Below are 15526 nucleotides of genomic sequence, written 5' to 3'. Positions count from 1 at the left end.
GAAAAAATGACATGCTTACCTCCAGCTGGCCGCGGCGTTCAGCCACCACCCGTTCTGAGAAGTTGCCAAAGAGGCGGCGTGGGGGGAAGTACAATTCTTCAACCTGCCAAGAACATCACATATACCTTACTACATTGCTACAAAATGTTTTCAAAAATATACTCAGTGTGAGCTGGGAGCAGGGCAGTGAAATGGCGGGGGACAGGGCGACATAGACGATTTTTGTGGTCACCCCTCACAGGATTATGGCATCTTGCAATAGATAAACAGACAGACAGACATATTACAGCAGAGTGGAGAAAGTGAAATGTGCAATGAAAATTGACACTGTTTCATTCTGATGCCTAGTGGAAGATGGAAGGTCCTGGCCATATAATAATGAACTTTACATGGAGAAAATAACACAAAATTCATAAATCTCCCTTACCGGAGCTCCGTATTTATGACACATGTACATGTGAAGCTCCCTAAATCTTCTGTATCTTCTGAACACTGTCCAAGAATCACTTCCTGCTGCAATCTTCACCTGTTGAATGATACAGTTATTGTATATATACATGTTAGGACACTAGACAACGCCCATTAAGTTGACTCAGTTACTTCTCAAGCATGATGTATTTGTCATCACACAGTACAGCTTTTCCTTACCTGATTATCACAAGTGTATGGGTTGGTAATAATTGGCAATATAGGTATGAATGACAAAAACTGGAGAAGGAGGAAGACACAAATCTGGATAAACATCCTCTAAAAAAATTTAAGTTCAACTCTGCTTACAGCAGCCTAAAATCATAACTAAATATACTTCATCATTATAATGAACTGGATGTAGCTAATCAAAAGGAAATAAAATATGTCATGAAATAAATCAGCAACCAGCTCACTCAACTGTCCATCATTCACAAAACTTCATCTCAAAGATGAATGACTCTGTAGGCATAAGCAAATTAAACATGATGCTGTTCCTCCTGCCATTCATCATCATCATCAACACTATCCTGATCTCTTTTTCCACCTAAGGATGGGATAAGATAGGGTCCAGAGAACAAGAAGAACGTAACAGAGGGAGAACTAACAAATGTTTGCCCAGTTAAATGGACCACACTCTAATTCACATACCATTCAAGCCACCAAAATTGTGACTCCACCTCACAGGCATAAACATCCACATTCACACTGCTTACTAGCTGGTGTAAATCTAATGACTATCGCTTCACTGGGAATTAAAGGGTGCCAAATCCTTGTTATACACTCCATACAAAAGTCTTCCAACCAGCTCAGTCCACTGTCAGTTCTCTTGTCTCATCAACTTCCATACCTCTCATTCTCAAACACTCATTTACCATGTCTATCCACCTTGTTCTTGCTCTCCTTTGCCTCCTCCAATCTTTAAACCTGCTCAAATGCACCCTTTTCACTGCCAAATTCACACTCATTCTCACTATATTTTCACACCATCTAAGCACTCTCTTCCACCCTGGTATCCACAGATATCCTTACTCTACGTCTCTCATGAATCACATTACAGTAGACCCTCATTATAATGGACCCCAGTGTCAAATTTAATGGACACTAAGAAGGCCACCGAACTTCCATTGGCTATAACCAACAAAGCCTGATAAATGGGGTGCAATGCATGTGTTTCCTACCTTTCTTACTTCAACCTGTTCTTAAATTGCCCTCTCACCACCATGACTGTTGAGCTGTAATAACAAACTATAGTAATATTATACTAGTCATTAAGAGGCGCTACGGCAAGGATGTGAAATAAACTGCAAAATGGTGAAATTATACGTCCGAAGAGTGCAAAATGGGTATAATTTTCATTTTCAGTACAGTACTAGAATATACCATTGTACTATTTCATTTTTTAAAATGTGCATGAAATCCTAGGGACAGGGGGAGGGGACATCAGATATAACAGACTATCGGCTTTATTAGATCAGGTTTCCCCCCAATTAGTCCGTTACAGCGAGGATTACTGTACTCCCTATCCTCTCCACTCCCCGCACTCAACATACATTCCTCAATAAACCCATTTCCAATACTCATATTTCTAACTTTTCATTTTCAAGGCAAACCACAGTCTCACACTCACAGGTTAATGTAGGCAATAAAATTTCTTCCCTCAAGCCTCCCGCAGAACAATGTTTTGTATTACGGACTTTTAACACCAGCCATCTCCCTATGCCAGTCTACTTTCTACTTCCACTGCACATTTACCTCTGTTCTCAGTCACTGTAACCATGTACTCCAAACTCCCTCACCCATATCACTTCGTGTCCATCCACTCACTCGATGTAGTGCTGCTCTCAGCATCCTTCTTTCCTTCCATTCTCTTCTGTCTTTCTTTCCTTCATTCTTTCCTTGTCCTTCTGCCTATGGGTGACTTTACACTCCCTCTTCTGTCTTTCTTTCCTTCATTCTTTCCACTTCCTTCAGCCTGTGGGTGACTCTACACTAAGTGACAAGCCAAATGGTTTCCTATGCACCAGGAAACCATTTACTACGCTGAGTGGTAACCATATAACCAAATTTTGGCGCCTGGTGGTTTAGCGGGTAATTATTGCACTCCAATCGGATTGAGCCGGTGAAGGTTTATATCTAAGGGGTGGTTGGGGTTGATTGCTCATGTAATGCCACTCAGGGATGAGTGAGGCTGGTCACTCTCATCGTAAATGTCGGGACCAACTGCCTAGCCCCGGGCTTCTACACTCCTCATGGGGCAATGTAGGATTGGTTGATGATGATGATGATGATGATGATGATGATGATGTCACCTCTCTAAACAAATATCACTGCTCTTATCCACATCTACTTTTGAAGCCCAACAGTCACAAACATCCACAAATTTTGATGAGGTCCGCTCAGACAGACAGACCATGGTTGATAAACAACAACTTAAAAAATAAAAAATACTTATGTTCCAGTGGATGCTCTTCTGATTGCCATAACTTAAAAAAGAAGAAATACTGATGTTTTTGTGAATGCTTGTGAATGCTCCAATAAACACATATAACTGAAAAAATAAAAAATACAGTAATCCCTCAATTATCCAGACACTCCGTATCCAGATGTTATGCCAAGGCTCTATTATACCTGTATCCAGATTTATTTGTCTGTACCCAGACGTAAAAGTTCCAGCATCGGCAGCTGGTTGGCCTACAAAGTCAAAAAGTCCGTTGGGTGGCTCACCGGCCACTCTGTCCACGCGCGGGTAATAGACCATAACACACAAGCAGAACAAACAAGGCTGTCCGGCTCCCTACTGAATGGTCGAAATCCCCCAGCCACCTCAATTACCGGTAACATACCAGCACTGCATGGGGAAAACATCGTAACCCACAAGCTGAGCAAGAAAGGCTGTCCCGCTCCCAATCAAATGGCCAAAGTCCCCTGGTCCCCCTGGTCGGCCAGCCGGTCTGCAAAGTAAAAAAAGCCGTTGGGTGGCTCAACGGCCTCTCTGTCCACGTGCAGGTAATGGACTGAAACTCACAAGCAAAGCAAACAAGGCTGTCCAGCTCCCTACCGAATAATCGAAATCCCCCGGCCACCCTGATCACCGATAACATTCTGGCCGTGCATAAGGAAAACACAGCACAACCCACAGGCTGACCACGAATGGCTGTCTAGCTCCCTATCGAAGGGTCGAAATCCCCCGGCAGCCCGGATTAGTCGGAAACTCCCGGCCACACACTGCCATCCGCCTCCTTACCAAATGGTAAAAGTTGCATTGCCGTCCGGATCACTCAGCCACTCCTTAGGCCCATGATGTAAGGGGACCCAGTGTTTCTGCCATGTTATGGCATTTGCCTGGGCGAGCAAAAAGGACCCCTGGGCTCGTAGATCAGTGTGCCGCTTTTTGCTTGCATGCTCATTGCCAAGCAAGGGTAGAGACATGGTAAAGCCTTACACTCCCCAGCGCTACTGCACCTCAGTTCCTGCCTTTGTCTCTACGCGTGTGGATGTGCTTGGGCGGGGTAAAACAATGGCAGCTTCCACTGTTGAGTTTGTGGTAGTGCCCTACCATCTGCAGGCCTTCATCCTCCTCTGCGGTGTTCTCGTGTGCGTAATGATGGCCCCACCACCCGAAAAACACAAGAGGGGGGTTTTGACTCTGAAGAAGCATGAGATATTGGGCAAGGTTGAAGCAGGTTGGCCAACTTCAAGCATTCTGCACGAATGTGACTTGGCCCTTTCAATCATGTATGATATCAAGAAATCACGGGACAAGCTGATTCAGTACAGATAGGATTAAGGTGATAATACTCGAAAAGGCGACCGGAAGGTGATGTCCCAGCCCACCAGCACTGACCAGTCAACTTTAGTTTGGTTCTGCCAGGAATGGGGAGCCGGCATGCTTGTATGTGGGACCGAGTTGAAGGCTGCAGCTGAAAAGTTTGCACGCCTGCACAACATGCACGACTTCAAGGCATCCGAGGATTGGCTCTTCCAATTCAAACTTCAGCATGGACTTACTGACTGTAAGGCACATGGCAAGGCTTTGGACGTGGCAGTGGAGGATGCTGAGCCACTTTCCCAGAAAGTGCAGTGCCTGATTGGGAAGGAGGGCCTTGCTCTCGGTCAAGTGTACAATGCTGATGAAAGTGGCCTCTTCTTCCGTTCCTTGCCCACCAACACCCTGGCACGAGAGATGGAGAAAACTGTGCCTGGTCGGAAGCTGTCCAAACGTGTCTTAGTGTTGTGTGCCAATGCTTACGGGATGCACTGCCTCAAACTCGTTATTGCTGGAAGTGCAAAACAGCCATGTTGTCTCCGTAGGTCGATGGATAGCCTGCCTGTTGTGAGGTATCATTCTATGAAGGCCTGGTTTACCGCAAAGATCTTCCGAGATTGGTTCCACAGACACTTTGTCAAGGAGGTTATCTGTTATCAAACAGAGGAGTCTGGTATCCCTCACAGCCAGGTGAAGGTACTCCTGATCCTCGACAATGCCCTTGTGCATCCGTTGGAGAAGGATCTGGTTGCTGATAACCGTCGTATTAGGTGCATGTTTCTGCCACCTCATGTGACTGCTCTCGTTCAACCAATGGACCAACGTGTTATCATGGTAGCTAGGAGACTGTACCGTGGGAGGTTCCTCAACGAGGTGATGATGGTACTTGAGGACAAGGAAGGATTCGAAACACGTGGGGAACAGACCTTGGAGAATCTGCGGCATTACAACATCAAGTCTACAGTGTTAAACTGGGCCAATGCCTGGAAGGAAGTCTCCATAAAAACCTTGGAAAGTGGTTGGTCCTGTCTCATTCAGGGATGCGAGGCCGTGCACAAATTTGAAGGATTTGACGTGGACAATTTCCACTTATGACTCGGAAAAGCAGGCGAGTGTGTGAATGTCGACGACGTGGGCAATTGGTTGGACGATGACAGCGGTGATCCAGGTTATCAGATGTTGTCTGATGAGGAGATCGCCACTGCTGTCTCTGCAGGTCCGACAGAGGAAGGCAACAAGGACAAGGATGAGGACGAGGACCCTGACTCTGGCCACCCTGCCACTCCATCACTCCCTCGTCTTGGTGTGTTACAGGCCAGCATCGAGCAGGTGCTCAAATATGCTAAGCACCCTCACTGCAACAGGGAGTTAGTGCCACTCAAGCTGGCGATGGATCTGCTGGCAGTCAGGGACGCTGTCATCCTCTGACACAAGTGCTGCACCTATCATCAAACGAAGATCAACTCCTTCTTCAAGCCCGTCACCCCCACGAGTGTCAACCCCTTCTCCCCACCACCAACACCACCCTCTCAACCCCAGTCTTAACTCTCGGACCCAATCAAGCACAGTGACAGCCGTTGAGTCGCCATTAAATATGAGCTTGCGGCTGTCTTCAGAGAGTCCTGAGGTGGCCCATCACCTTGCTGCAGGTCCCCCACTCATTGGCTGGCTTCAGCAGATGGGGGATGAGGAGAAGTTCTTTGACCTTTCCTAAGTGGCAGTGTTGGCCACTAGACCACATGGGATACCCGTAGGCCTGCTGCAGCCTGGCAGGTTACAATGTCTGTCTGCCATTCACTGAGTGGTATGTGAACTGTGTCCTTTTTTTAATAATTTTTATTGTTTATGCACTGTTTCCTTAGTGTTCAGGGTTATAGTGAATATTACAATGTATCTGACATCTAAAAATAGCCAGACTGCAGAATACTGCCAAAAACAGGAGTGGTACTGTACATTTAGTTTTTTTCTTTTAATGCAGTGTTTTCTTAGTGTTTAGGATTATACTGCATATTCCAATGTGTGTTCTGATGTCTAAAAAGAGCCAAAAGACTGGAGAACACTTCCAAAATTAGAAGGACTACTGTGCATATTTGTAGTTTTTTGGGGGGGTTTGTTGTTTTTGCACTGTTTTCTTAGTGTTCAGGATTATACTGCATATTGCAATGTATTTTTTGATGTCTAAAAACAGCCAAAAGACTGCAGAACACTGCCAAAATTAAGAGGGGTACTGTACATATGGGTTGGGTATAGGTAGTAGGCTGGGTATGGTTACAGCAGAGGATACTGTTCTGTATTCAAACATTGCCCATATCTGGATATGCCTTTGGCTCTAGTACATCAGATAATCGAGGAATTACTGTACTTACACTTTTGAGAATGCTCTTCTGGTTAAAACATAACAAAAAACTGACCTCATACTCCCAGTGAGCTGATGAGCCAGCACCTCGCATCTCATAACCAGGGATGCAAACACAGATTCCACACGACATATCATAGTCTGCTGCTGAAAAACAATAAATATAATCTACACAAAATGAGAAAGAATGGCATCTCCAAGAATTGAGCATGATAAATATCAAGAGCTACCATTAACTGAGTGAGAAAATCATGCTTTTTCACTCTACACTCTCTCCTTTTGAAAGCACCCTACAAAATGGCACTGCACTGTTTACAATACCATGCAGGCATCAGAAGTAGTGACAGGGAGGAGTCGTTTAAAGAACGACAGTTGAGAAGCAGATGCACTAATGCAAGTCTACAATTATAATGCCCCACAAGACATGATTACCTTCTTCCAGAGTAGTCAATAACTCATCCCCTCATTGACTAGAGTGCCTTAAGCTGGTCTCTTGTGCCTAAGGCACTCAGACCACAAGACTAATTCACGGCACGGACATATTTCTCACTATTTCTTTGTGTTTTCCCAGCTTCTTTGTGTAAACTTCCTAGTCACTTAATGGCTGGTTGGTATTACATTTTTCCTTAATATATGCTCATCTACAAGCTGATTTCATAGATACATTGACTATTTACTTTGGAAGAAAATGTCTTTTTATATGTTCAGTGTTAGAAGTAGACTGCAAGATAATGTTGATTTCATGTGTGCAGTGTGTTTGGGACAGCATATGGAGACTGTCAGGCATGAACAAATTGATCTTGCTGGTGAGTCTCTTGAGTGTGTGGAAGAGTTCTATTACTTGGGAGACATGTTATGTGCTGGAGATGGGGCTGGAGCTAGCTCTGTAGCTAGAGTGAGGAGTGGTTGGATGAAGTTCAGAGAACTTTAGCCTCTCCATACACTAAGAGGGCTCTTCCTCCTTGCAGCATGAGTTAGGAGTATAACGCTGTATGGTAGTAAGACCTGGGCAGTAAAGAAAGAAGATATTTGTAGACCCAACTATATAGAAATGACAATGATTAGGTGGATGCATCCTTGACTGTGAGGCCTGGGGAGGCTACGTTTACAGTGGAAGAGTTGACAGGAAAAATAGGACCAGAGTGTATTGGTGTTGTGATGAGGAGGGGTAGATTGAGATGGTCTGGGCATGATGAGAGGACGGGGGATGACAACTGGGTGTGGAAAGTGAGAAGTGTGAACATCGGGGGTAGCGCTGTGAGAGGCAGACCGAAAAGACCTGGGATAAGGTCAGAGAGTGCGACCTCAGGGATCAGGGACTAAATAGGGAGGCTGCCAGAGATTGAGCAGTGTGGAGACCCACTATTAAATAACCAAGGCTGACACATGCAAGCATGTTGAAGCCTTTATAAATAATACGAAATGTCCCTCAGTTCCCTCCCAATCTCTCAAATTGAGGAAGATGGACTGCACAAGGACAACTTCAACCTGCCATTCAGTGGTTCCCATCCAGATGAGCCAGGCGCCACAACAACAACAGTAAAGGTGAAGCTACGTACCAGCAGGAGACTGAAGTGGTGCTGGTGTGAGGAGAAGGTCATCAGCAGAGGCAGCACTCTGGTACAGCCGGTTCCCACCTTCACCCTCAACCTCAAATCCAGCCTGAGATCCAATAATGTATTAAAGTATTATATAAATAATCAGATTTTATGTACTGCAGTGTTTCAGATTCATGACTAAAAAAATATATCAAAATATGAAAACAATTATCTAAATACAACTGATAGAAATGCTGCTCTACAAAGTATGGAGACAATCATTATACTTACACTCATTGAAGTGTATGGACGCACTTCTGAAGGCGTCAAAACCCTCAGTCCTCTGTGTGTAAAAAAAAAAAAAAAAAAAAAAAAAAAAAAAGTCTTATATCATCTACATTCTGCCTGTAACTTAGAAATGGGGAAGTGCGTACAATTCAGAAATAGAAAAAACGAAAACAAAAGTATGTCTATCAACAGGATGCCCAGTGATATGAGCCATATGCCGACTCGTTCATCATTCATGCCTTCAATATAATTGGCACCACCTAACTGGTGACAATCCACACACAATAATGTGCTTCACAGAATTAAGTTGTTCTCACAAAACTTGTGAAGAGAAACATTCTGTAAAAGTGGGGGGAGGGGGTGCATTCTACACATGAATCACCATCGCCTACATCTGCTTCATGCATCTTGTATTTCTTTTTTATCCATCAATTTGCTTTCTCAGTTTCTAAAACCCACTTTCTGATACCTCCACTTAATGTATCTAGTATAATCTTTATCTTTGCATTTCCTACCTTCATCGTCCCTCAAATTCACTTATACAGTATATACTGTACATGTTTGTACAGCATCTTTTTTTTACTATCCAACTGATAGCTATTACTTCTGTGGCCATACCTGGTAAACACAACTATTCTCTCCTGCAATCTATGGACTTCACTACTCAATTGCTTTCACAAACGTTTTCGCCTTATACATTTCAAAGGGTAGTTCTCATGCCGAATGACTCGGCTTTTTTCACCTAATGACTACTTTCCTGGATGCATAGTCTCCTGCTGAATCTTTACTGGCAGTCAGTCAGTACATTTATGACTGATTTTGATCTCATTATAATCATATCAACAGCTACAAAAAGAGCTGGAAGAAAAAGCATAAGATTAATATTTCATCTTACTACTTAAGTGAAATTGATGTTTTTACTCGCCCATTAATTCAGGTAAGAACTGTCAGTGGGACATATGCTGTCTGTATAAAGGACACCAGAAGAGTGACTGTTAGGAGCAAGATGACTGGCTGTCATGTTCAGCTTACTTAACTAGTCTGGAACGAGGTGGATAAACTGAGTATGGCCAAGTGGATATCCAGTTTGGAATGGACTCAGCTACTAAAGAGTCCTATGATTCATAAGTTTGCATACTATATTGGGAAAGCATGGTACAGGAGGTGTAGCTTACAGTGTCCATGGGTCAGCAGAGGTGCTCATGGAACGGTAGTATCGACGTGGATGAGGGCGGGAGGCCAGAGCTGTGTTTTCTCGTGCCACCACCTCCTCCAGCACACGACGCTGTACTTCACGCTCAATCAACAGTGCCAGCCTGCAAACAATTGTAGGGTTTTCTTTAATAGTGGAATGATTATTTATTATAATATATTTGAGGCACACTTGGAGGGACAGGGAAGTTTCTGGCCAATTTTCAAATAACTCTGTAGGTCTCAACACTCTCTGGGTGACATTTTTTTTTTTTTTTTTTTTTTTTTTTTTTTTTACTGCTGCGGATACTTATTGATTTTATTAATGTTATGAAAAACTTCTTGTAGAGAAGGGTTTATTAAGGCTGTAAGCAACCTCTTGAGTTTCAAAACTCTTTCCAACGCTCAATAAAATTGTCAAGAGATAGCATGAATATAATTCTTCCACCCAGCTCAATCCTTTGTCAGTTCCCTGGTCCTATCACCCTCCAAATCTTGCAGTCACATATTCATTTACCACATCTATTCATCTTCTTTGCCTACCATGCCTCCTCCCACCTTCAAACACAATCAGATATAACCTTATCAGCACAGAAAAAACATCCATACAATTAAAAATGCACTAAGAAGCAAGTAACAGTGGAAAAATATACACACCATCACCTTCATCATGCTCTCTTGCACATCAGTTATTCCATTCCTCACCCTACTCCAGAACATCCCAACTCTAATAACAGCTGCAGATGTTAATGCAAAAGATCCCATATGGTTTAATACTAGCACACTGGAGAGCCAAGGAGCACTCATTCTAGACCAATTTTAGAACCATTCAACATTGTAAATAAGTCCTATACCCACATACCTCTTCATAAAGACAAAATTAAGCTGCATTTTCCTATGACTTCACTTTATGTATCCCTACATTCACCATTCAAACCACCAGTAGAACAGTACATGACTTGTCATTGAACCAACTTTCATTTACTGCTTGAAGTGATTTACAAACCAGCTTCCTGGTGTTCGACAATAACTCCTTCGTACAGTGACCGACATGACACAGCAAATAAAATGTCTAAATTCCCTCCCTGTAGTCCCAAAATGGGACAGTAGACTGCAAAGAAAAAAAAAAAAAGAAAAAAAAAAAAAGAAAAAAAAAAAATCAGCATGCAGTCCACCAGTTTCAAGTCCATATGAAAAACTCCAACCGGTTTTATTCAGTTCTAAGGATACCTATTGTTGTCAACTAATATATATATATGAAGGCTATGCCTAATCTGTCCAGTATAAAAAATCTCTCCAAAGTTGAATAAATTACTTCAAGATGGCAAAATAAAATTTAAAAATGACTCACCAAGGTGTGAAGGGAAGTGTGCTCATTTACCTGTCTTCCTGCAGCAATGTAGAGTCAAGGGGGAGGTCTGCAGGTCTCTCAGCCTTATGACCCTCCTTGCCAGGTTTCTGTGGTGATATAGGGTAGTCTTTCAGGGGCTTGTCATTACTGCCTTGTTGCAGCTGCATCACTTGTTCCTCTAATTTTCCATAGTGGTTCTTTAATGAATCCAGCTCACTAAGCTGAAAAGTCATACAAAGTCATTACTTTCACAAAATACTTCAGTAGCTAATGTACAGTTTAACACTCAATATACAAAGTACAAGCTACCAGATGGAGCTCTGTGAAGGGCAAAAATAATTTCATCACCATCATCATCATCCACATTTTTTTTTTTTCCCCACCCAAGGATGGGGTGAGGCAAGGTACGGAAAGCCAAGAAAAACATGACAGAGGGAAAACTGATCAAGAGCATGCCTGGTGAAATGAGCCTAGTTATTCCTTTCCCAATCAAGCCCATGGAATCCTGACTAAACCTCACATGCATGATCATTCACACACATACTAGTTAATTATCAGAGCTACGAATCCTGAAGAACTTACTGATGAAAGAATGGAGGTGTGGCCTATTTCTGTTCAATATTGAGATAACAGTTCCATTTTGTGTTTTTTCCTTTTTCCTGTTCCTGGTTCCTACCCATCCTGTACATAACCACCAAAGTAGCATTGGGATGATGATGGTACTAGGAATAAAGAATGGGTGAAGTGTTTAAGAGTATGTACGGTATATGAAAATGCACAAGACAGAAGGCTGCATCCCTGCTGACAGTAAACAGACTGGTCTCTACCTGAAAAGTGCTATGAGCGAGAGTGACCATCAAATAATGCAGATAATGTGTGGCGGAGCTTGAGACAATAATTTTAAAAATAGAGAGGCATGAGATGTACACCAGTTCCAAAAAATACCGGTACTGGTGTACAATGAAGACCCTATTGACAGTAAGAGACATGGTAATGCTGCTCATTTCTGACTGGCTGATGAACTGAATGCCATGACGCATCTCTCACCCACGGTCCTTCTTGGACCTTTTGCTCCTTAATATGTTATCACTGCTGAATTACTAAAAATCTGCTGTTAAATTTGCAATAATTACAGCATAATTATCTGAAGACAGCAAGAATAAGTACTGTAATCAGAATGAAGGGGGTTATTATAAATGAATACTGTACATCTAAACACTTATGACCTCCCACCTTTTCCTGAACGCTAATGTTGGAATCCTGGCTCCTTTCCCGCAGCTTCATAAGAACTTGAGATGCATTAGATATTTCATCCTCAGGTGAGATGAGAGCACTCCTTTCCTTCTCATCCAAGCCAGAGTGCCATACTGACGACGCTTCCATGCTGTCAATCCGTGCGACACTGTCTTCTGCACTCCTGGATTTTGTGTTGCTGGATGATCCTAGACTTTCACATGCATCTGATGCATTTTTTTGTTCATTACCATTTCTGGCTACACCATTATTGTTATGAGATTCACAGTTATCATTATCTATATCTGATGGGCATGTAGTATCTGGTTCATGCATAACACTGGTCCATGAAATTAATTTTTTATCCTCACCTAACTGAGCTTTAATACCAGCCAAGGTATTTCTGAATGTTTGTTTTTCTTCTGCTCGGACTGGTGTTGAGGTAGCTTCAGCACTTATAGCCGGGGAACCTTGAGGCTTGAGAAGGTCACTGGGCTGAAGAATGGGTGATGTGAGCAGAGCACCAATATCTACTTCACTGGAAGCACCTTTGTAATTTAGTTCTGCAGGTACTGTTTCAGACTGATGTGTGATACTTGACTCACATGCCTCTCCACCATTCTGAGTAACACTACTAGTCCTTGGAGATTTGTATACTGAAGCACTCATGTCGTCATCATCTTTTTCAAAATGCGATAAGCCTACCTGTACATCACACTCGCCTGCATCTTCTTTAGGCACTTTAAGGGCATGATCACAATTCTCATCAACAAAGGCACCCTCGGCACCACCAGGCAGTCTGTCAGAATGTCTGGAATGTGCTGCATGTGCGGGGTCAAGTGGCAGGGGTGACAGTGGGGAAGTAAGATCATGGGGGTCAGGAGAGAGGACAGAGGTTGCCGTGTAAAATGTGTCAGAAGCAGGGGTGGAGTTAATGGATTCAGCTGGATCACCTTCATTTTTTTCTTCACCAGACAATGGCAGACATAAACTGTAAATAAGAAATTAAATGTTACAAAATAATTTCATATCGTACATTGTCACAAAATGCAAATACAATGACCCTCCATATGCATGACTTGAGTGATAACCTACGATTCTGTATGGATTAATTCTATAAATAGATTCTTTAACCCATCATAATAAGCCTAACATGATAACCTGATTTTAAGTCTGTCCCAGCCTACCTACTAAATTTCTTTACACCTTCCTGGGCAACAGATATGCTTTCTAATGGCACACTTCCTAGTTCATAGAGGCTGCTGCTGCTGTTGCTTAACCTCAGTGTATCTGACCAGACATATCTATCAACCACAGGGAAGCATCTGCTTCTGTGGGGTCATCCTACAGGAACAATACAGTACATAAACTGTGTAGGGATCTGATGCCCTCTCCTGGCAGACAGCACCGCACCAAGGTCAAACTACGGTCCTTCCCACAAAGATGATTGTGTGGCTTGGTTGGTGTTGTAGTCCCAAGCTCATCTGAAGCATGTACTCAGTGGACTGCAATCTACCATCCTCCTTTTGAGGAACAGGAAGGCAGTTGAGGGACATTTGTATAATCAGGCAGCTGAGCTGCCCTGTTACATAGATGCTATGACATGAAGGCATTCCTCTCCAGCACCATGGCTGTGTGAAGTGTCAGAGGTGTTGTTATTCTGGGCAATCCCAGTCTGTCTAACTGTGCAGACCCTTCAACTGCAGGCAAGCAAAAGGAAGGTTGATGCAAGGAGGAGTTTAAAGAGGGTAGGACGATATACTGTAATGTAACTGTATGAGATAAATGATATTAAATGAAACTGAAGGTCAGGTATGAGCAAATATAAATGGAGTAAAAGGGGAAGTTGGTTTGATGTCTCTGATTACACATATGCACTGTATGATGACAGAAGAGTGGAAGACACGGGCAAGATTTGTAATCAACTGTGAAAAGTGACAAAACACATGCCAAAGAGATAAAGAGGGTTTGTGATGAGTGCTCCCAACTGACAATTCTGTAAAAGTCCTGCATATAATGTATAGTAATGGGTCATTCTGGGGTGCCAGGGGAAAAAATAATGGATTTTGATTGAAAGACATGTTAGGAATGGGCAATGTGAATATGTACCATAATTAATATTCAAAACACGGTATAATGAGACAGCAGTGAATGTTCAAAAAAGACTAACTGATTACATGCCTGGATGTGTAAAGCATTATAAACATGAGAGCTGTGAGAGCATGGCGTGGAGGATTGTCTGATCATATGATCAAATGAGCATACAAAATAATTTAAGATGGCTAATCAAAATAACAGTGAAATACTGAAGAACAATAGAATTTAAAAAATAAAAATAAAAAATATCCATTTTTAAACATATATTTAAGTATCTAAACAGCAATTAACATAGTATTTCATACTTTAAATAAGCAATTTTTCTGTGATATTCCTCAGTCTTCCCCCCCAATTTTTTCCATATTATGACATATAGCTTAAGATCTGGCACTGAAGGTAGGAAAATCTGTCCTAATTAAATATTAATCAGTATCTGTGTACTCATCATAAAAATTCAGCAATACAGTACTGTACCTAAATGTTTGTGCATTATCGGTGAACTCACCTTGATTTCCTAATGGCATGGTTGGCACCAGACTGCTCAGGATAGCTGCCAATGGGTGTGGTTGGTTGACTGTGGGTATGAAGGCTGGTCTGTGTTGAAATCTCACACAGGTCAGTAGTTTCACACACTTTGGATGTCTGCTGAATTGATATCAATATCAGAAAAAATCATTCTCATATGAATTTAAAACATTACTGAAAAAAATAATTCTTAAGAGAATATGTATTACAGTCCTGTATGACATACAACAGTTTTCAATCTAGATATGAAATTTTGATCACCATCATCATCATCTTTATGTTATATCTATTTCCTTCTTATGAATGGCATGGGTATGGTCTCACTACAGGAAATGGAAGGCAATTAAACTATGACAACTACCTACTGTGTGCCCAGTGAAATGAGCCTAACACCTACTGACACATCATTCAAGTCTTCAAAATTCTTGGCTCGGCCTCACACCAAACTGGATTTTTGTGATTCAAAATCCATTTTTTTAACTGAGTGAAATGAACATCAGCCATCCACAGAAACTGAAATTTCAGCCACAGTTGCTGATCTGTCAGAATGGAGGCTGCAAAACACATCTCAGACCTGCTTTAGAATACTAAGATATTCAGTGTAACGATTAAAAAAATAAAGAAAATAAAAAATCTGAAAGTTTTGTCTTCAGTAAACAGCATCACAGCCTCTCTGACATGGCAGCCTTGTGGTGTTCAGAGGTGGCACC

The 15526-nt window shown here is 42.3% G+C and overlaps 1 protein-coding gene across 1 annotated transcript in view; it reads right to left on the bottom strand.

The window, feature by feature from the left end:
- Klp98A (kinesin-like protein 98A) overlaps window positions 1-15526 on the bottom strand; it is a 62749-nt gene that overhangs the window by 1443 nt on the left and 45780 nt on the right. The window contains exons 15-23 of the mRNA XM_080285370.1: window positions 14797-14933; window positions 12195-13185; window positions 10992-11182; window positions 9595-9735; window positions 8423-8474; window positions 8153-8255; window positions 6649-6740; window positions 428-526; window positions 20-103 (exon numbers count right to left, since the gene is read on the bottom strand). Of these exons, the coding sequence (XP_080141496.1) occupies window positions 20-103; window positions 428-526; window positions 6649-6740; window positions 8153-8255; window positions 8423-8474; window positions 9595-9735; window positions 10992-11182; window positions 12195-13185; window positions 14797-14933 (1890 nt within the window). The remainder of the gene's footprint in view (window positions 1-19; window positions 104-427; window positions 527-6648; window positions 6741-8152; window positions 8256-8422; window positions 8475-9594; window positions 9736-10991; window positions 11183-12194; window positions 13186-14796; window positions 14934-15526) is intronic.

This window comes from Coenobita brevimanus, chromosome 106 (assembly GCF_032717465.1).
Source record: "Coenobita brevimanus isolate Jiangsu-jjx chromosome 106, ASM3271746v2, whole genome shotgun sequence".
NCBI classification, from domain to species: Eukaryota; Metazoa; Arthropoda; class Malacostraca; order Decapoda; family Coenobitidae; genus Coenobita; species Coenobita brevimanus.
This window is presented reverse-complemented; position numbering and strand designations above follow the sequence as displayed.